The 23,847-nt window shown below is 37.2% G+C and overlaps 1 protein-coding gene across 2 annotated transcripts in view; it reads right to left on the bottom strand.

The window, feature by feature from the left end:
* PREX2 (phosphatidylinositol-3,4,5-trisphosphate dependent Rac exchange factor 2) overlaps positions 1–23,847 on the bottom strand; it is a 301,789-nt gene that overhangs the window by 196,358 nt on the left and 81,584 nt on the right. For both annotated transcript variants that reach the window (XM_054246467.2, XM_002758971.6), the window contains exons 7-10: positions 21,131–21,264; positions 14,653–14,756; positions 5,796–5,945; positions 2,701–2,845 (exon numbers count right to left, since the gene is read on the bottom strand). In XM_054246467.2, the coding sequence (XP_054102442.1) occupies positions 2,701–2,845; positions 5,796–5,945; positions 14,653–14,756; positions 21,131–21,264 (533 nt within the window). The remainder of the gene's footprint in view (positions 1–2,700; positions 2,846–5,795; positions 5,946–14,652; positions 14,757–21,130; positions 21,265–23,847) is intronic.

Genomic DNA, 23,847 nt, shown 5'->3' with positions numbered 1-23,847 from the left:
CACGTCTGTAATCCCAGCACTTTGGGAGGCCAATGCAGGTAGATCATTTGAGGTCAGGAGTTTGAGACCAGCCTGACCAACATGGTGAAGCCCCATCTCTATTAAAAATATAAAAATTAGCCAGGTGTGGTGGCACATGCCTATAATCCCAGCTACTAGGGAGGTTGAGGCAGGAGAACCCAGGAGGCAGAGGTTGCAGCAAGCCAAGATCATGCCACTGCACTCCAGCCTAGGTGAGAGAGCGAGACTCCATCTTAAAAAAAAAAAAAGAAAAAAAAGAATGTTAGTGTCACAGTGCAGCCAAAGGATTAAATGAGATGACAGACGTCAGAAACTCAGCACAGGGCCTGCGCATAGTGAGCTTTACTAACTCGTGACTGACAAGTGAGTTGAGATGGTTGCTATGTAGCTATGGCAAAATTCTCTATTCTGCTGGCACTAGATTTCTGAAAATGTCAAATTAAAATTAGGAAAAAGCCAATTTAAATATTGCTATAAATTGGAAATATTTTGAAGAGTGAGAAGTCAAGAGTAAAGGAACCCAGTGAGTAGCTTTATCATTGGACCTCCTCAGAGACATTCCATCAACACTCTGATGAAGGACACTGATCCACTCAGAAATGACCTCAAACTTGCCCTGTAAGCCGCAAGTGTGCTGTGATGGAAAGGCCACCGTAACCTAACATTTACTGAGTCTCTCCTACCTATCAGGTGATCTGGGAGAAGCTTCATATACCATCACAATGAACTTGCACTATTACCATGTCATCGTGTGGGTGAAGGGTTAGCAAAACCTATTCTTCCATAAGAACAAATTCGACCCTGGGCTAACTTTCTATAATAGCTATGCTCCCCTAGACACCTGATGAAGGTAGGGTGTCACCTGCTAAATTAGGCAGCATTGCAATGGTTAAAATGACCCCTGGTGGCTAATTTGCATACCTATAAAAACCTAGTGGGGAGTCACAACTTGAAGTGACTATTGCAAGTGGGCATGTCCCGGTGAGGACCCTGAAAGTTACGTCCATGGAGTGGGTACAAAAGATAGCGTGTTTTGCTACACAGGGCTTCTACGCCAAGATAAACTCACATCTTCTCCTTTCCTTGCACAAGAGCTACTACCACCTGAGGGCTACCTACAAGCAACAGTATGGCTCACTGGCAGATGTATTGCCTGCTGTGAGGATCATTCCTAGTGAAGAAGAAAGCCAGATGCTGCCCTGCAGGCAGCGGGTTTCCTGGCCAATGTATTTTTGAGTTGGAGGTTGGGGAGTGTATTAGTCCTTTTTCATAATGCTGTAAAGAACTTCCCAAAAACTGAGTGTATTAGTCCATTCTCACACTGCTATAAAGAAATACCCAAGACTGGGTAATTTATAAAGGAAAGAGGTTTAATTGATTCACAGTTCTGCAAGCTGGGAAGGCCTCAGGAAACTTACGATCATGGCAGAAGGGGATGCAGGCACACCTTACTGGCAGCAGGTGAGAGAAGGTGAATGAAGGAGGAAAAGCCCCTTATAAAACCATCAGATGTCATGAGAATTCACTCACTATCATGAGAACAGCATGGGGGAAACCACCCCCATGATCTAGTCTCTTCCCACCAGGTCCCTCCCCTGACATGTGGGGATTGCAATTTGGATTATAACTCCAGATGAGAGTTGGGTGGGGACACAGCCAAACCAGGGGCAGAGGTAGCCTATGATTATGTTGCTTGTTCCCATCACTGGTTAAAAAGACATCCTAGTGAGCACTGTAGGTAAGCTCTACCACCATCTCCATATTTTCAGAGCAAATGGAAACTTAACTAACCTAAATCACGCAACAAATTGGTGGTAGTGCTAGGAACTGAACAGATAAGTTTGATTGCCATCTGGACTGTTAACTACTACTCCAGTCTACTTTATAAACTTGGCATTGATAGTCACTAACCATATGAAATTGTTAAGCTCCCTGACCCTCAGTTTCTGTATCTTTAAGAAAGCATAAAGGTATTTAACTCCTACCTAAGTATATATTCCAGCATTAGAAATAATGTATAGGAAGAAGTCAGAACAGAGGCTGGTCTAAAAAGAGCTACCTGATGGCAGCTAACCTTCTTTTTGGCCCCGAGCTAATTAAACCAGCTAGGGAAATTCACTCAATGTTGTCTAAACAAACCAAACAACATTTACTCAATCTGCTTACTCTAAAAACCAAAGTGGACCCTCTGCTTGCTGCTTGGTGCCTGTCTCTTCACATGACCCACATTTTTAGACTCTTCACCTACATCCTTTATTTAGCCCAGCTGCCTAAATTCTGAATTAACTGAGAGTTCAGACTGTCTTTTATCTTCCTTGTCTTTCTGATTCTGACTTTCAGGCCCTACATACATGTCCATACCCAACCAGTCATCCTGGCCCCATGTAGGCAAACCTACCTGCCTATCCCTCCCTGCCTGGCCCCAACCTCCCTTTCTTCTGAGATCATGACATTTCAGAAATTGTAGAAGTCATGAGTGAATGGATGGATCCCTTGAGTTTCCTAGTTATGATCCTGGCTCTCTATCCATTCCTTCATCCTGCTACAGCCCAGGAAATGGCAACCGTAAAGTTTTCAAAAATGCCCAAGAGAATACATTTAAAAGAAAACTAATTAAAGTTAACAGGTGAGATGGTGAGAATATAAAACAAAGTCATGCACCCAAACTCCCAACCCTACCTTCCAAGAAAGCATTTAGGAAACGTAGTCAGTTTTCTTTTTCTGTCTTTGATCAGATTTCCTTGTCTGCACATCATTTTATAAAGTTTCTCGCCCTGTTCAGAGATCATGACCCAGGTGTCCTGCTCCATTCCTAATTTTAAACCTATCAAAAATGAGAGAAAGGAGAGGTAACTGAAAACTCTCTTCATTCATTCACTCATTCATTCACTCATGCCTTCATTAAGCAAGCATTTGTTGCAGGTCTACCATGTGCTGGGGGTTGTGGATACAGAGCTTTGTATAACAGTGTCCTGGTGTACGAGAAGCTGGGGGGCCAGGGAGACCTGGAGGGCAAGATCCCAGGGTATATGTCACCTTTGTGAAAATTGTGCCCCAAAGGCATAAAAGTTTAGCCAAGGCAGTAAGAAGAGCAGCTGAGTCTCAGCCTCCATTGAGCCCTGGACCAGGCATCCTTGCTCAGGGTTAGATCAGCATAACTGAACAGAGTAGCCCTAGAGAGACTTCTGAGTGATGGGAGGAAATGTGATATTAAAGAGGCATACTCAGGCCACCGCACCGCTCCCTGAGAAATGTTAAGAAAGGTTTCACAGAAGGACCCTGTCTTGAATGCACAAGTATGAATGGGGATTTCTAGAGAAAGCAGAGCTAACTCATTTGAAGCAACATGGAAGCCCAGAGCCATGGGTTTTAAGAGAAAAGATAGGAGATGTGTTGGTAGGATAGGCAAGATCCTTACTCAACCTGCAGTTTCAATCTATTTCATTCCTTAAGTATTGGGCATCCATCTAAGTGTTTTAACCAGTGGGAGGAGAAAGGTCAGGTAGTACAGGAAAAAAAGTTGTATTGCTTTGGAAACAAAGCTCGGAGGGTAGTATGGAGAACAAACTGAAGAGGGAGAGATTTAAAAAGAGGGACACTGTTAGGAGAAACCTCAAAAGTTCAAGCAAGTTCAACTCACTGCAAATAAGGGTAGGGCCATAGGGCAAAGAGGATGAAGTTGAGAAATAGGTCGGAGGCGCTACTGATAAGACGTTGGTTAAATGTGGGCATGAAGGAGAGAGAAGAAATCAGATGCCTTCCGGGTTTCTGATGAGAGTAACTGAATGGAAGCAGGGAGGCGTATCAGGCAAAGGCATCCAAGTAACCAGGAGTCTGGTGGGCACTGAGTATGCCTAGTGTGAACATTCAGGTGGAAGCCAGGATTCAGATGAAAACATGAGCATCTCAGGGGAGAGGACAAGGCTGGACATAAAGGTTGGCAAATCAGCAGTGTACAAGTGGAAGTTAATCTGATGGGAACAGATAACCCAGGCAAGGAATCTACTTAGAGAAAACAGTGCCCAAGTTAATGTCCTAGAACACTGGCCCTTAATCAGGACTGATGAGGAGCTGCTGCAGAAGAAAGAAATACTTGTATTATTTTTAGTCATCTAGCTGCAAAATTTCCTACCAGAACTTTATTTCTGACAACGCTGAAGCCATTCATATGTGTCTTTATTCATAAATAATCCCTTAAGAATAGAGTCTGGGCCGGGCGCAGTGGCTCATGCCTGTAATCCCAGCACTTTGGGAGGCTAAGGCGGGTGGATCATGAGGTCAAGAGATCGAGACCATCCTGGTCAACATGGTAAAATATATGAACTAAAAATACAAAAAAGTGCCTGGGCATGGTGGCGCGTTCCTGTAATCCCAGCTACTCAGGAGGCTGAGGCAGGAGAATTGCCTGAACCCAAAAGGCGGAGGTTGCAGTGAGCCGAGATCGCGCCATTGCACTCCAGCCTGGGTAACGAGCAAAACTCTGTCTCAAAAAAAAAAAAATAGAGTCTAATAAAGATAAATGTAAAAATAAAGATCATGTAAGATAAAGATCATGTGCAGCTTTAGAGAATGTGCTTTTTCTTTTGTTTGGGGGTTTTTATTTTGTTTTGTTTTTTGTCTTGGGTGGATCATAGCCATTCTTAAAAAAAATTTCAACTTGATGAAAAAAGCTTGATTCACCTTTTAACTATTTGTTTGCTATTTGAATTGACTGCTACGTCAAACAAAACTTAGAATCAGTTATATATTCATAAACTTTATTTTAAAATTTTCTCTCTGGCTCTTCATCCAAGATCAGTCAAAGGAGTATTTGAAAATGCTCTGGAAATCCTACACGTATGTACCATGAATACTTTAATCAACGTAGCAATTTTGCATATTCTTCCAGGAAAACATCTGAAGATGAAAGAAAGAGTTCTCTGTGTTCTGAAATTTCATTACCGATGAGGTGTTTTATTCTTGGGTCTCCAGAAGTAATCAACAATGTCATGCTTCTTAATTAAGAAATCAATAGTTAATTAGTAGAAATGCAAGCATTTCTATTTCTGAGCTGAGTTATGGAAATATGCCTTTTTGCAGATAAATTTCATATAACTGAATACAGTCAGGCCAAATTCTTTTTGCAAATTTTTCTAAAAGCAAAAAACAAATTTTTGAACTAGGCCTCATATAAACAAGCAACTAATTGGGTTACATTATAGTATATTCAAAGACCTACCAATTTTTAAACGTTTGTATAAATCCAAAGCGCTTTAATCTATAATTAGGAAGCTAACATGTTGGGTCTAAGAAATTCGAGTGTTCTGTTAAGTATACAGAGAACAACTGGAGGCCCTCAGCACTGCATTATGTTATTGAAGCTTGTCACTTAAAGAGAAATTTGGTAATGCTTGTTTAGAAATAGCAAGAATAAAGTACAAAGAAAATTGAACATTTTCTATTAAAAAGACTTTAAAAATTGTTTTCTATTTTAAAAAACTATTTAAAAGACACTACCATTCATAACATAATTACTTTGCTAACTCTGTAAGTATTACATAATTTTGTAATTATCAAATAAGTATTTTAGTATAAGGCTCACATCATGTGATATTATATTAAGTTGGTGCAGAAGTAATTGCTTTCAATGTCAAAACCGCAATTACTTTTGTACCAACCTAATAAATCAAGTGACCATCACAAACCTTTTCACTTTCTCATGTTTTTCCATTTTCTTCTCCTATGCTAAGTTAGAAGCTTCACAAAGTATAACAGTGCCCAATTCATACACCCACCTTTCCGCCGTTCTCTTTCTTTCAAAATAGCTTCAAACCATTCATGCTTCTCTTCAGGTGTTTTTGCCATACAAACAAACCATTTATTTTTTGCTGTGTTATGTATCTTCCATCCATTAACAACAATGTGTCCACTGCTATGGAAATCAGCTGGAAATTAATGGGTAAAGGCAAATGAACAAATAGTAACACACAATATTATTATATTAACACAATCATTCAATACACAAAAGTTCCAAAACCACTCAATTGTTCAAAATATCTTTGCTTTATATACGTATATAGAAAAACATAAACATTTAAAAAATTTAACAATGCTTTTATATTGGATGCAGTCAGCGCTCAATAATGGAAACATTTCTAGCTGACGGTGTTAACATACTACATGAAACTAGACACTACAAACGAATTAACACTTATTTGCTCTATGCTCAAAAATACTGTCAAAGTTTCCAAAGCAATAAAAGAATAACATGCAAGGAATTTTCTTCCCAAACATTCAAGGTGTCTTATTTATTTTATCTTTCTAATATTTTTTTGAAATCGTTTTCTAAGTTTCCGAGACAGTCTATATCCCACCGAACAATTCTCTATTATTTAATGAACTGCATACTAAAAATTCATCAATGGAACACGTTAAGAGTGCAATTACCTAAAACTGCAATAAATGGAAACATACAAATGCCAAACCATTACCACTGTACATGGTTGAGACATATACTCGTTAATCCACTTCACTCTGTTTAAGTCACATAAATGGAAACTTATAAAAATTTTTGAAGATAAATTGACATTTAATTGCCTTTTTTGATACCTCACCATAATTTTGGGTAGAGTCATGCTGGGTTTGAAAATGTCAACAGCAAACCATACACAGTAGCTTTCTGCCTAACAGTAGGAAGAGAATAGTGACATAACTTGCAAGTGACCTTTACTGGCATGACAGTCCCTGAAAAGCATAGATTCCAAGATGGGAAAAACCTGTGACAGAGGCCTGAGTCAGCACCTGTACCAATTAAAGTGACCCTTTTCATGTGTTTCTCCTGAAACACATTCAGCAGTGTTGAGGAGGTAAGCCACAAAAACGATAAAGGTGGTTTAGAAAATGACTTTGTGGCACTTTGCTTGTTTTGTTCTTTTTTTCTCAGATAATCTATTTTTTTTAGAAAGTTTTTTAGTAGAAACAGATGTGCTTGGTGCTCATTCTCCCAAAATCTGGTTCTCATAGTCTTTTTCATTAGCTCCAAAATCACTACACATTATATGAGGTCAAACTGATAATACCACAGATGCATTATCAAATGATGCTGTTCAGTTGTGGAGTCTTTAAAACTTCCAAATTACGTTTGAGTCAGAATAGAATGACATTAGAGATTAGTCTGTATTTTATATAGGTGTTATAATCCATGAATAATCAATAATGACTTCTGATAATATAGAGATTCAAACTGGCAGAGACATCCCTCCCAAAAAATTGCAAATACTTTTTAAAAATATTTTTTTGCACTTTTCTTACCTTTATGTGTTTAATTCACGTTCCTATCCTACACAAAGTAAGAGAACGTCATAATTTATGTCAGATAAGTATTCATGGGCATTAGTGGGAAAATAAGCCTTATTAATTCACAATTACAGTACAATCCCTCCTTAATATCTATAAAATAATCAACTGAGAAATTATGATAAACTGGTGGAAAAAATTTCAGAAATTCTCAAATTCCACACATTTAGCACACTCCCCCAACCCTAACCACTTGAGACGTAACAAGACCAGAATCACAAACAAGCCCAAGCTTTTTTTCAGGCTGTCTTCTCTCTGTTCAAATCAGGCCAAGATTAGTTAAGTGAACATTACACCTACAGTTTAAAAGATCCCACATGGCCACTCATGTTATTACACCTTTAACCATTACTCTAGATAAAGTAAATCACAGTAGCCATACATAGTCTACAGTCATAAACATTGGACATCTAAAATGAACACAGTGTAGCCCTCCCACAGAGCACAGGAAAACACGAATTCATGTGCCAAAATCATCAGGGTCATGCTCCTGCCACCAAACGTGTGGACCAGCCATGTCTGTAACAGGGGGTCTTCCTTCCTGGATTAAGTCTGGTCACTGGCCTCGTCACATCCTGCTGGTCATCCCTCAAATATTTTTCATCAGGACATTTCTTTAGCTCAAAAGCCACCCACTGGGTGTCTCACCACTGAATCAAGAGACTTTGCTTTAAAGATTCTTCTCAAACTAACTCAACTCTGTCTAACTTGTTCCATTTTTCATTATGTTCTAATGTGTTCCCACCACACTTTTCTGCTGCTTTCCTGTTATCTTGTGAATACTTATATATTCCCCAGGCTGAGTTTCTCATCAATCTACTCTCCCCTATGCCTCACAGCCTCTTGCTCCTCTTCAAAGTGGACTCATCTCCTTCAGGAAGTCTGGCCTGACCAACTGAGGCTGTGCACCCAAATTTCTTTTGGAAAGCACACAATTCAACTCAGAATAAGATAAGTGAGCATGTGATTGATCACATGTGGCTATTGTTTCAATGTACAGAAACCAAGATTATTAGCTGACTGTAAAATATACTGATATGGTTTAGGTCTGTGTCCCTGCACAAATCTCATATTAAATTGTAATCCCCAACGTTGGAGGTGGAGCCTGGTGAATGGAGACTGAATCACGGGGAAGAATTTCCCCTTTGGTGCTTTTCTTACGCTAGTGAGTTATTTGATTGTTCAAAAGTGTATAGCACCTACCCCACTCCTCTCTCATGCTCTGGCTAAGAAAACATTCCCCTTCCCCTTTACCTTCCACCATGATTAAGTATCCTGAGGCCTTCCCAGCCATGTGTACTGTACAGCCCACAGAACCGTCACCCGATTAAACCTCTTTTCTTTATAAATTACCCAGTCTCAGGTAGTTATAGCAGTGCAAGAATGTTCTAATTCATCCACTATCTCAAAGAACAGCTTAATTGCAGCACTAACACTTAAAAAGAACAGCTTGTGTCAAATAATTTTAGATGAAGAAATAATGCTCCTTTTTAAAGTTCATATGCTAGCTAATTTCTATCACACCAATTTTTAAAATCATAAGTAATTTTAAACATATATACATAAATAAACCCACATATACAATTGAATATGCATAAAACAGGCCTGAAAATGTAGTATACATACTTTATAATAGCACCAAAATTATCAAATGTTATGCAAAATAAGCAATTGCTTCTCATTTTTTTCAAAAAATACAGTGACATATAAATAGCTTCACAATTTTAATCATAGCACATTGTTCAATATCTTCATACTTCAAAATAAAAATTAAACTTATCTTAGTGAGAACCCTCACTAAGATCAGTAAAAAGTCTAACATTGCTTTATACTTAGTCATAATTTTGTTTAAAACATTTAAATGAAAGAATAAATAATTTATTAAATGGCAAACACAGGAATTTTCCAAGCTTCAATGAATCTAAAATGTTAAATTTTATAGGAAGAATAGATTTTAAATTGCCATTCTTTAAATGTGGAATATCTAAATTCAACATCTTTAGTCACTGATTTCTTCCAAAAACAGAAAAATCCAAGGGAGAGATCTGAACAAGTCACTAATTACTTGAAGCTATACAGTTTGCAAATTCCATGCTGTTGTTTCAGTACAGTTTCATATAATGAGGTGGGATTTTTCCAAAACTAATACACCATAAATTTCAGTGGACATGCCAGTATCCTTTCAACAAATTTGCATTTCAATAAGATGGACAATATCCAAGTATTATAAAAAGGCTAAGAAACAGAACAAATTGCCAGACTATCTTTCTGAAAACATCAAGAAATTGATGTCTAAATAATGTATTCAATTCTTATCCTGGAGATCAACACTGTGAATGCATAAATTTCTAAGGGAAACTTTACAACTTATAATTTGCTCATAAATATTTAACATTGAGAAAAATTTTTTGAATAAATCTTTTACTTTTATCACATAATAGAAGAAAAATTTCCAGCATCCCAAATAGCATATTTTTGGCAAAAAAAAAGAGGGGGGAGGGGGAATCTAACTGACTTTTCCTTTTAAAAATCTAAAAAGCGTTCATTTCTTGACCTTTCTGAATTCCCAAACATTTTCTCTTAAATTAATAACATTGAAAATGTAATTATATCAGAAAAAAACCTATTGTATTCTCACGTTCTTTTCAACATTATTAAGCCATTGTTGCTTTTTTTTTTTTTTTTTTTTTTTTTGAGACGGAGTTTCGCTCTTGTTACCCAGGCTGGAGTGCAATGACGCAATCTCAGCTCACGGCAACCTCCGCCCCCTGGGTTCAGGCAATTCTCCTGCCTCAGCCTCCTCAGTAGCTGGGATTACAGGCACGCGCCACCGTGCCCAGCTAATTTTTTGTAATTTTTAGTAGAGATGGGGTTTCACCATGTTGACCAGGATGGTCTCGATCTGTTGACCTCGTGATCCACCCGCCTCGGGCTCCCAAAGTGCTGGGATTACAGGCTTGAGCCACCGCGCCCGGCCCATTGTTGCTTTTTAATTAAGAACATAGTCAAGCCAGATTATACATCAATACTACAGTTGTTAAAGAAACTGGTTTATCTATTCAATCGACTGGTATGAAACAATAAATGCTATTTTTTGGTGATAAGGCATGAAGATAAAGATGATTATCGCTGAGATAAGGCAGGTACTTGATTTAAGTGAAAAAGGATACAAAATTACAAAGTTCACATTTTCAAGCATTTTTTAAATCTATGCATTAAAAGGAAAATTGCAGGAAATATTGTTTACATAGTCTTATGTATTTGTGTTTGTATGACATTATCTACTGTTTTTCACCTTTACTTTTTTGCAATTTCCAAAGTTTCTTCAATGAGCACAATTTAATTTTATTAAAATAATGTATTCAATATATGAAAATAGTTTCAAATATTTATATCAAAAGGAAGAACTAAAAATTTTAAATTAACTTACTTTTAAATAACACCTTAAGAGTAAAAAGTTTTCATCTTATCCAATTCAAGTCTGACAAATGTATTGAAATCTATGGTATGTTCAACACTGAAGTACAGACCACACTTTCTAAAGGTCAACATTCTTGCCCTCTCTCCAACCACAGAAATAAACTAGTGCACGACAGAGAATACTAATGATCCGATACAACTTCTGAATGGCTTTCCAGGCATACACTATAAAAATTACCATGAAAATTAATTCTAGGAAGTTCAATTGCTTTCCTACTATTGCCTTTAAGCTTGGTTTTCATTATAGCATCATGAACAAGCTAGTAGTCCCAGAATCTTCAAAGAATTCTTTAGATTCACTGAGAGTTGAAATCTGAAGAATGGTGGAATGGAAATTTGGCCACAAATGCAAAGGTCAACATCTTCCTTGAATACAGGAATTAATAAATAAGATGGGCAGACTTAAATAAATACACATACAATTTTTGCACTTCTGCACATATACCATCATTTAATTAAATTTCTTTTTATACTAAGATGTAACTATGATATAAACCAAGTCATTATGTATTATGAATAAAGTTATGATAATATTGTTTTTCAAAAGATTTCAGATGTTTACATGTTGAAAACTTCCATCTCATTATAAGTTCAATTATTTTTTCTGCAAGTTTTGAGCTATATCAATGCAATTAGTCATCTGATAGAGTGTCTTCCTTTAAAAAGTATTTTATTATACCTAGAGTATACAAAAATACTCAGTATTTGTATAATTCAAATGGAAGAAAAACTTTTCCATTCCATTTTCCATCACAAGTTCTAAGTGCCAGGCACAGTGACACATGCCTGCAGTCCCAGCTACTGAGGGTGAGTTGAGAGAATCATTAGTTCAAGTCTAGCCTGGGGAAAATAATGAGATTCCCCACCACCGCCCCTGTGTCAATTAAAAAAAAAAGTTCTAAGCATGCTTAAAACTACATATATCAATTCATCCATTGTATTATTTAGAAGTAAATATGGTGTAGGTGTTTGTTTTTGCTTTTGGCAATGGCAGATGAGCCTGATAATGTCTGTCTATCCATCATTTAACTTATCCAGAGACCAAGTATGGGGAGTACTTGGCATAGGGACATTAATCACCTCTGCTGAAATCTATCTGCATCAGAGCTTCATGCGCAAAGTAAAAAATAAAGCAGACTTAAAACCTGAGCTCATCAAAAAGAAATGAAGATTCTATGCTGAAAAGGACCAAGGAAACAACAAAGGGAGAAAGGTCACGCAGCACCCAGCTCATTTCTGGGTACAACCAAACTCAACCTCCATACACTGATACCTGGTTCCTTCATTGCTCTTCACTTGGTCCCTCTCTGTGTCACAAAGCATGTGTATGGAAATTGAGCAAACTTAATTCTAGCCCCAGCTATGTCCTAGTCAGCTTGGTAAACATGGGCAAGTTAGTTCTTAAGCCTGGCCTCATTTCTATCATCTGAAATGCAATGGGGTACATTAATTGATCACCAAGATCCTATCCATCTTTAAAAATTCTATTTTTGAATTTCCACGTCTGAGAGATGATGCACACTCCGCTGAGAAACCTGGTGGATATACCCATGAGAAAACTAAATTTCCCTTACAGGAAAACTAGGAGATGGCATCCAGTTGCAGCTTGAAAATTCTTTAAGTGACCTTGTAGCAACCATCTACAGCCAAATTCTTGTTACATGCTGCTTAAATATATTCAAGAAAAAGTAGAGAGAGGGAAAGCCTCAAATTGAATAATACAAAGTCAAATAAATATCTTCATCTTACTTTAAAGAAAATCAAGCCTGAGAATTTGTGTCCAGGTTCCATCAGACAACTAATATTTATCCTGTAGTGCCTTGTCTTTCTTCTAATTCATACCCAACAAGGTCTTAGGCCCAGTCTTCCACAATGCTTTTGCCCTCAAGAACTGAGGATCTGTAGGCTGGAATATTACTAGCATCAACAGAACTTCTTGGTAGAATTGAATCCAAGAACCATTTGTGCAATTCAAGTCACCCTTTAGAGGATCTCACTCTCTTACCATCTGGCACTGGAAGACAGCATTTTATGTCCATGCCTCCAAAGGTCCTAGGCTCTTATATCTCTTTATCTAGTTCTCCAGCCAACCAAAAGCACAGTAATCATAGTGAGCATTAGCACAACTCAGTCAGACCACCAATGCAGATGGCCCTAATGGGGCACTCACATCACGGGGGGCAAAGGGAGAAAGTGGGACGTAAGAGGTGGATGTTCAGTCTCTCAGGAAATAAGGCCAGGGGCTCTATGACCATAAGAAAGCCTAAAAGTGGAAGAAAATAAAGGCAGTGCCTAACCCTCAGTGGGGAGATGGTTCCGTTATGGGTAGTCAGGGCCAGTAAAGAACAGAGTAGAAGTTTTTAGTGTTCTTTTACTGTCTGACTTCCTCCCAACTCAGGTTCAAAGTGGGCATTTGGGTATTCTTTTGAACATTCAGGTTACAGAGGCAAGATACTCTTAGCATTTTAGACAGTTAACATTTCTAAATGTCACTATATAGTCTTCTTAGAAAGCACAGAATAAACTACCGCTACCTTATAAAAATAATGTGTACCTCCTGCTATGGAAAGATAGCCGACTAGGTCCAACAAGTTAGCATGGGAGTATCTGCAATGCATTACAGTCTGTAGCATAGAAAGGAATTTGAAACTGGATATCTACATGTCAGCTGTCTGGTAGCTCCACAGTTAGCCAGTGATGAACCTCTCTACCGGATGAACACAATTGCATGGCTCCTAAGCTGAGTGTTCAATCTCAGGTACCACCTGAGTTTTGCTCATTGCATTTCTTTTTCCCTACCTGCAGCAAACGCAGTTAGTTATTTTAAGTACTTGACAACTTATTCAGATGCTAACAATGGTATTGAGAAATTCCCTACAGATGAGCATTTGATATTCTGTGCTTCTGACAGATTATAAATATTCCTTTTCCCTCTGAGACCCCAGAGTGACAATGAAGGCATGTAAGAGGTGGAGGGAACTGATCTGTGTCCCAATCCCATCTATATAATGAATGTTATATAAGTGTTTTTTATATGAAAGTAAAAGCCATTTAGCAACAGTTAATATATTGCATTTCATCTTGTCTTTTCTCCTAGAAGCATATTTTTAAGTTATAACTGAAATCATTGGGGAAAACTTGGAATTTACTTTACTAAGCATTTATTTTGGAGACAACTTTTTTTTCAAACAGAAAGTATAATTTATTTTAAATTCACTTTACTTAATGTTTGTGACTAATCATGATTTCATAAATTTGTTTATAAAAGCCCATACTTTCAAATACATGGAACAAAAAGTTACCATTTTTGAGTAATACGATATTTAAAACAAGCACAATTACACAAACCACCTCAATCTTCAACTTTCCTTTACAAGCAAATTGACAACCTAGCTCTATCAATAACAACTACATAGCTAAGACAAATGTAGAGTTTGCTATATTCTACAGCCAACATCTTATAGGAACAAAACATCATTCTTATGCTTATATGACAGTATAACTAAAGAAAATTCATTCATTAAATATATTCTGCACAGTACTCTCTGCTCCAATCTGTGAATGCCGCAGGACACTCCTTGGCCATTTCCCTGTATCCATGTTTCATGTGACTGTGTTTTGGCTATATATAATTTTCCACATTCACAGTAATTCTCCATTCCCTTATCTCACCTTTCTCTTTTCTCTACCCAACGACTTTACCTAACCAAGTATTTCTAAGATCTAATACATGGCAGGTGAATTATCCAAGTGAGAAATCTGTCTTACAAGAGAGTTTACTATTGGCATACCATTCAAAATCTACAAATCACTTACCAGTGCCATCATCGACATTCTCCACTTCCATCACTTCCGTGTTGATCCGCCCACGAAAAAGGTACCGATGTCCATCTGTAGATGCCTTGCTGTTCTTCAACCGTCTTAAGACGGAATAAAATCACAAATACTTTGTTACTAACCAGTGTAAAACAATGTCAAAACAATATATTTTAAGCAATTCTTTGAAAAAAGACACCAATTCAATCAACAATATCAAATGCTAGATTCCTAAAGATTTTTATATTTGTCCTCCCATTCATAACAGCACTGGTTGCTTTATGAGATGCAACTTAAAGACTAATTATTTTAATAAATTCAAGTTTCAAGCTAAGTACTCACTCTCCCACCTGTATACTGTAAGAATAGTATAAGGATAGTATGCGGTGAGGACTCTCCCACCTGTATACTGTAAGGTTAGTATGCAGTGAGGACTCTCCCACCTGTATACTGTAAGGATAGTATAAGGATAGTATGTGGTGAGGACTCTCCCACCTGTATACTGTAAGGATAGTATGCAGTGAGGAATCTCCCACCTGTATACTGTAAGGATAGTATAAGGATAGTATGTGGTGAGGACTCTCCCACCTGTATACTGTAAGGATAGTATGCAGTGAGGACTCTCCCACCTGTATACTGTAAGGATAGTATGCAGTGAGGACTCTCCCACCTGTATACTGTAAGGATAGTATGCAGTGAGGAATCTCCCACCTGTATACTGTAAGAATAGTATAAAGATATTATGCAGTGAGGACTCTCCCACCTGTATACTGTAAGGATAGTATGCAGTGAGGACTCTGCCACCTGTATACTGTAAGGATAGTATGCAGTGAGAACTCTTCCACCTGTATACTGTAAGGATAGTATGCAGTGAGGACTCTGCCACCTGTATACTGTAAGGATAGTATGCAGTGAGAACTCTTCCACCTGTATACTGTAAGGATAGTATGCAGTGAGGACTCTCCCACCTGTATACTGGAAGGATAGTATAAGGATAGTATGTGGTGAGGACTCTCCCACCTGTATACTATCCTTAACTTGAAACTTGAATGTACTTTTGCTGAACATTAAACATTAGAGGTGCCCAATCAGACTCTGACAGACACTAGCAACTGGTCATTTTAAAATTTCATTTGAGTTTTTTTCATCTTAATGACTCAGTTTTCAGTAACTAGCTGGTAATTCTCAGCTAGTATTTATGATCCCTCTGAAGAATTGGCTGTGCTGAAGGTTCTTAAACTCAGTGATATCCAGCTATAAAAATATTTCTCATATCTTATTTTTATAATATAATCACACACTTGTTAAACAGGTATCTTAATACATTTGTAATCCTTTGCAAAGGCCTTATTCATTTTTAAAATACCCAAAACATTTCACACCTTCCCTGGTGTGGATAGGGTGGGCATAGGGACAAGTCTCCAGATGCTATCACACTCTCTGGGCTCCTTCCTTGGAAAAAATTGCATATTCCTGACTTAGCTGTCCTCAAGCCTCATCAAAACCGAGTAGTCCTTCATCTCTACTAAAGAAGACTAGGCAAATCAATTTATTAGTCTGACTGGACAGTTTGTCAGCCCCAGACCTTCATCACCTTGCACTCCTCATGTTCATTTTGAAAGCAACCTCTAAATATTCTTCATTAATAGACATAAATCAATGCTATAAATTAGAAATTCAGCCCAGGTAGCTATGAAAATTGGCCTCACAGGAGGTTAAATATAGAGAGGAATGCAGAGCAGACTGATATGCAGGTAATTGATATGCAGGCATTATTTCCAGCTGGGAAATAATATAATGGCGTCTTGAAAAATAGAATTTCTTGTAAGCTGGTACATCTTACTTAAAACCAATCATACTGAAAAGGCTTAATATCCTTAACAGTTTTAGTCACAGGCAAAATAATCATGGATTATATATAAGAATCCATCACTTAGTTCTATTTTCAATGTATTAATTTTTTATGATCTTTCTGTGAACTCTGTATGGACTTTGTATATTTCTCTTGGGTTGCAAATATTAATACTTAATATGAAATTCCAGTAAGTGTTTGATCAATTCTATACCACTTAGCTCAGCTAGATTTTGATCTCTTCAGAAAATGGCTCTATGGAAGTTTAAAGACTAAAAAGCCTATGGTTTGAAGACAATTATGCTGTATGTTATAATATTGCATATTTAAAAGTCTTGATTCTATTTTTTCATTCATAATTATGTGTTGTAATGGCAACCAGGACACATATACAAGAATGTATACAACAGCAGAAAAAGTGGCAACAACCCCAGAGCTGATTGGCAGGAGGATGAATAATTAAATTGTGACACATTCAACTAAGGAAATATTATGCAGCAGGTAAAATGAATAAATTTTGCTACATGTAAAATGGATATATATTTTTAGAAATTATATTGAATACAAATTATAAATTGCAAAAAAACTAAAAACACTATGATACTGCTTTTTTAAAACTTATAAACAAGCAAAACTAAGCAATACCATATTATGTGTATCAAATACTACATCATAAATTTTTTTAAAAACTAGTTTCTCCTGAGATTAATAATATTAAAAATATCCAGAGCTAGGATGCCTAAGCTAGCACTTCATTATCAGGTCCCTAGTTCATATAATTACAGCATTATGGAAATTTGGAAAAGGTTTCATTTACTCATATTTTCTGAAAGATCTCTACATCTTAGAAAGTATATGATGAGGTGAAGTTCATAAGGGAATGAAGTATTCTATGTGAAGGGAACAGATGGTTTATTCAAACAACTTCTCCAGTCCTGGAGGAGAATGGACATGCTGAACTATTTTGTTGTTTCCATCTACCATTATGTAGTACTTGGTCCACGTAGTACATTCATTAGAGGCATTTGCTAAATAGCCGGATTTTAATTTTGTTAAACATTTCCTGTGTTTAATGTAGTTAGCGATTCCAGTCACAAGATCATATAATATCATGATTTGTCCACTAATGTTAATTTTGCAGAAGATTTGGTCTTTACAGCAGGCATAGATAAAGATGAAATCAATTTTAATAAAAGAAGATTTCATTCTCAAATGGAGGCTTTAATAACTGCACTAAAACACCTTGATTCACATCACAGTTTCTTAAGGAGTAACACACAAGCAAAATAACAGCCTCTCCTACATCTTCCAATGAGATTATTTCTATTCATCTCAATCTCACTGTCAAACACAGAGAACTTAGAAGAGCATAATACAAGATTCATTTTCACATGTGGTAAAAAGAAATTTTAAAAAACTCATTAGGATAGAGATGTCAGCAATTTAATTATTTTTTGGCTCTAATCCTAATCTGTTCCCTCTCATGAAGATACATGTTACATTCCTATGTTTTCTCAGCTTATATAATTGCATTTTTGAATTAACATCTCTTACTGGAGAATTCTAATACTACAATCCACATGGCAGAATGACCATCTATCATTATGATAACCGCCAAATGTTTGCTAACTTGCTCTGGGCATCTTGATAACTGATTTAGGAAAACTCAATATAAGAGATGAAGAAATTCTCCCTTAAATCTGTCTTATAAATTAGTCGGTTTTGTATCTGTAATTCTCACTCTAACAGAAAATATTTGACTATAGTTTTCCAAATTCTAAACCTGGAATAAACAGTCACTTATAATCTTGTGCTTTCAACTACTGCTTTACCTTTAAATTGAATGAAGCCTATTGGTACCATTTAGCTAAAAGAAATGTGTCCTATATATAGTTAGGGTGAAGCATGTAAAGGCTCAGGAAACTTCTCATTAAATGTCACTCTACTATTTTGCTTAATCAATATGCAAAAATATTTTCCCAAGCGTTCAAGAAAACATCCCATAAAATATGAACATTCTCAAGAAAAAAGTATATTCATGCTTTAAAACAAATAGCATTATATCAATAACAATACAAAAATTATTTACACTAATGATGGCTCAGCTCTATAGCAGACTAGTTTGCGTTTCATTCACTCATTCATTGATTCTGTATTTCTCAGCTGTCTACCACAGGCCTGTTCCAATTTCCAGGGAAATAGCATTGAAGGAGCAACAAGGCCCCTGTTCTCGTGGACCTTGCAGTCTATAATCTAGTAAAGGTGGCAGGAAATAAACAAATGAATAATGAAAGAAAGAGCAAGTGACAAGCACTTTCCAGATAATTGATAGTGACTGGGAGGCCGCATTAGATGGGATGGTCAGGGAAGACATTTCTGAGGAAATGATTTTTAAGTGAGATCTGAAAGCCATGAAGAATCTGGCCGTGGAAAACTCAAAGGACAGGGCACACTGAGAAGGGAAACAGCCAGTGCAAAGGCCCTAAAAAGGGAGCATATGTGGCACAAAAAGGAACAGGAGAAAGAGAAGGCTAACAAAGGAGGGAGGTGTCGTGTTTGGAGAGGTGGGATGTGATGATGTCAGAAGCAGGCAGGAGCTGGACCAGGCAGAATTTTGTAAACTAGGGTAAGCTAGGTGGGGCCAAGTGCAGTGGCTCACGCCTGTAGTCCCAGCACCTTGGGAGGCTGAGATGGGAGGATTGCTTGTGGCCAGGAGTTTGAGATCAGCCTGGGCAACACAGTGAGACCTTGTCTCTACTGAAAAACAAATAAAATTATCTGGGTGTGGTGACATGAGCCTTTAGTCCCAACTAATTGGGAGCCTGAAGCAGGAGAATTGCTTGAACCCAGAATTTCAAGGTTGTAGTAAGCTATGATTATGCCACTGCATTCTATCCTGCCTGGGCAACAGAGTGAGATCCTGTCTCAAAACAACAACAACAACAACAAACAAACAAACAAAAACTTTATTCTAGGAAGCCAGTGAGGACTTTGAGCAAGGTGACAACATGATCTGATTTGTTTTATAAAAGGTGCTCTGGTTTCTGTGGAGAGCATAAATTGTGGAGGCATAAGAGAAGATATGGTGGGTCAGTTAGGAGACAACTGTTGTCACCAAAGGGGATCCTGGTGGCCTGGAGCAGAGTAGTGATGAAGATGGAGAGATGTGGAGAGATGCTTGTATGTTTTCAATGCAGATTCAGGAAAATTTTCTAATCAATTGAATGTGGGATGTTGAGGGAAAAATAGGAACCAAGGCTAACTCATAAGTTTTGGAACTGAAAAAAACCAACAGAAAGGGAAAGCTGGGAAAGGAGTGACTTCAGAAAGGGGAATCCCATTTCTTCCATGTTATGGTTGAGGCTACTCATGGGCATCACAACAGGCAGGATGTAGGGGTCTAGATTGTTGGGCTAAGGATGGAGATTTGAGAGCGATTGACACAGATGTGGGACATGGTGGTATTGGATAAAATTAACTGGGAAGAATCTATGAATATGAGAGGGAAAAGGAGTCAAATTCAGAGCCCTACTATAGCACTCCAATATCCAGCCAAGAGAATGGGGTGTAATAACATTAAAGAGAAGCGTGTTTGGGGACGGTAGGATTGCTCAGCTAAGTTACATGCTTCTACAAAAACAAGCGAAACCTTAAACAGCAGAAAAGTAACCACGTGAGTAAGAAGCCCAGCAGTCTATGGCCATTCTGATGGGAGTAGCTCAGTGGAGGAGCATGAACGAAGACCTTGCTGAATGTTGTTCATGCCAGAACAAGTGAGAAAGTAGAAAAAGTGACAACATAAAACTCCTGCAAGAAAGTCTGCTATGAAGGGTGACAGTGTGACACAAGATAAAGGACTTTTAAATTTTGAGATTGAAGATCTTTGACAATATTAGAGTCAGAATAGCTGAAGTGAGAATACCAGAGAAGAAAGCTAGGAGGATGGGGGCTGATATTCAGAGTGGGATGCTTAAAATGGAGATTTCATTTTTATGACTCTTGGTATTGACAAGGTAAAAGTATGGCCCTAGAACAGGTGACTCAGGTGTATTGGTAGAAAGGCTCATTGTACGTGAAGAGACAGTGGGCTTTCAGGTCAAAAATTCTGGATAAATCATCTATGTGAGTTTTAAACACCCCCAAAATGGCAACAGGAGTAGGGTAGAAAGAAAATGATGCAAGAGCTAGAGAAATAACTAAATTTATATGTGATAGTGAGATATTATGTGTTATATAAAGGAGAGAGGAGGGAACGGCAGTGGAGAGGAAAGACCCATGGCATGAACTTCACATGTGCTAGGATCCTGAAGGAACAGTGGGAAATGATTGGGAAACAGGATTAGGAAACAAGGAAGACACACCAGCCTCTTCTCCAGGGCCTGAGATATGTGGGTTAGGAACAAATTGCACCTCTCCACAAGAGGGCTCTGAGGACCCAGGATCATCAGCTGACAGTGCCATTTCGGTTAGATTTTACAAGAAGGTGAAGCAAACAATCAGAGAGCAGCCTGAATGTACATGAAGAAATGCACTGATGGATGACGGGTTCGGGGAAGCACAGAGAGGAAGGTAGAAACTGTGAGCTGGATAAACCACTTCAGAACTGTGACCTGCTTAGGATCTTACCTGTGTTTTCTTTTGCAGTACACCAAAAGGTTATCAAAAAGGAAAAAAACTCTTTCTTGAATATTTCCAGAAGAAATTTTCAGTAAGACTCCACACATCAGCATTTCAGTGCAGGTGTCAGTGATGTTGGACCCCTAAGTCAGGAAAAATGCAATTAACGTCTGTTTACATGGTTGAAACTTCTGTATATAGTTATTTTTCTACTTACAATTATGGTTGTTTTTATTTTAAGAAGCAATCTATGCACAGGCTAAAGTTCAAACAGTAGAGATAGTTATACACTGAGTGGAGGGCCCCTTTTCCTTCCACTTTTGCCCTGATGAGTCTGAGCAGACAGAATCATTGTTAAGAGATTCTGGGTCTCCTTTCAGATGTGTTGTGTATATGCACATACACAAGCATCTGGAATACATGTTACCTATGTCATTTTGAAAGGAGATTACTTCAAATTCTTCCATAATGTTCATAATTAGAATTTCTCTTTTCTCTCTTTTTCCCCAGTATGTGGGGAAAAGGGGCTCCACAGACACAAAGTACATGCAATTGTCTAAATTTTTTAGCAGGTCTAAATTTATATGTCCACCTCTAGATATGGAGAAAAGAAATTTTAAAAATTATTTAAAGGGAGTAACTTTCCATAGAGCCTTTTACCCTATCTATTAAAAGTTGGCAAAGGCACACCCACTTATTAAGTAAGTGTTTCTAGCATGCCCATCAAGATTATATGACTAGTGACAAAAGCGATTCTTAACACAAACACTGGCCATTAGAAGTGAAGAGGAGCCACAAGAGGGAAGGGGCCTGGGTCCCTGAATCATCAACAGAGGAAAACAGCCCCCTAATAGGGCATGAGCCTATTTTGAGCCATTATAAATATTATAGACTATTTGTTTCTACAACCTAATCTATCATAAATAATGTACTGAGTTGGAACAAAACAAAAAAGAAAAAGGACATTTTCCATAAAGATCTATACGCATGCTCTGTAAGAGACTTTCAGTTTCAACAATATTTAGATTCTTTAAATCTAGAGTAAATTTCTAATTTTCCTTTAACTCAATTTTCTATTTTTAATGTTTGATATTTAACATTTAAAACATTAATTTTTAATTTCATATTTCTATGATAATCACTAATAATAGTTTCTCTGATCAATTATAAAAATTTAAATTAAAATGACAACTCATACCTACAATGACAACTCAAACTCCAAAATGGGGAATTAATTAATAGAGTTTTATTGTATTAATTTGATTCTTTTCATATTGTAAATTTTAGACATTTTCCTTTATTATTTCTTTTCATCCTGAAAGTGGATACACAAATGAAGATTTGGCAAAAAACAAGTTACAGAATTTCATGTACTTTGTCATGTGTTCATTAAGCAAAGTAGTTATATTTATAGCAATTTCACAAAATGTACAGAATAGCCCTCCCTTAGACCATTTCTTATGATGACCCATATAAATCAACCCCAGATGATAAATTGTTACATTATGAAAGTGTTACTATAGACATTATCTTAATTTTCACATTAAGTAAATCTCCCAAGTGAGTATCTCAAATTAACACATACAAATATTAGTAGACACATTCTTAACACTTCCTGACTTGTTGATAATTGCCTTTCCTAATAAATGCAAGGAGTATTTTATATAAAACTGAGCTAACTATAATGGCATCCTTATCTTACAACTGATTCAAAGTGCCACTACAATCAATCAAACTGCTAAGTCTTTTTCCTCCATCCTGTACTTTAGTTTGACGTTTTGAGTCACCCAGTCCAAAAGAATATAAGAAACTCTCAAGTCCCTTGCTTGACATAGATAGATCTATTCTATCTAAGGCATTATTGTAAGTCCCCATCAGCTCCTTACTCCTGATTGATCAAAAAACAGAGTAAAATTAACTGACCTCTTTAAGGTCAACACTTCCTTTTAAAAGCAACTTAAATCATCAGTTTAGACAGCTTTTAATCACATTTTCAGAAAACAAGGACAAGCACAACCATCGACAGCTTCTAGAATTTATGATTATACTGCAAAGCATATCTCACAATATACACACAACATTGGTCAGATTGTGTTTTACTTAATCTGACTTAGATGTCTCTGTCACTGAGATGGTGTACCTTTAACACTTAAAGCAAGCTTCAAGAATTAGTGCAAATCACCTTTCACCATCTTCTACCACAGTAATCTTCCATCATGGCATGAAACATCTCCCATGAGTAATCAAATAATTCCCTGAAAATTGTTAATGCACTAAAGGATTCTATGTCAAAATGTGCAGGTTTGTCTAAAAATATCATTCTAACACAGCAGCTTACAGCATATTCCTTTCCACTGCATTTATCTTTTAGACTATAAAGAATGCCCACTGTGCCTTTGATTTCCCATAATTTAATCTGTGCGTTATCTCTAGGATAATAGCAGGCAAAAATCATTAACAACTGTTTAACCACAGATATGTTGGAATCTGTGGAGAGAAACTACAATCTTGGAAAAGATGAAAGATGACAGGAGGCCTTGAAACGTCCCCACTTGTATACAATGCATCAGCAGACAAAGATCTAACAGAGCTAGATCCATTCACCACGGAAGAAAAGAAAATTGACAAGAGCGACAACTAGATGGTGCTTTGTAAGAGAATAGTTTTGATATCAAAAGAGTCTCTTGAAAAAATTGATGAAGCATTTGAACATTCTTACAAAGATA

The sequence above is a fragment of the Callithrix jacchus genome, chromosome 16, assembly GCF_049354715.1.
Source record: "Callithrix jacchus isolate 240 chromosome 16, calJac240_pri, whole genome shotgun sequence".
NCBI lineage: Eukaryota > Metazoa > Chordata > Mammalia > Primates > Cebidae > Callithrix > Callithrix jacchus.
This window is presented reverse-complemented; position numbering and strand designations above follow the sequence as displayed.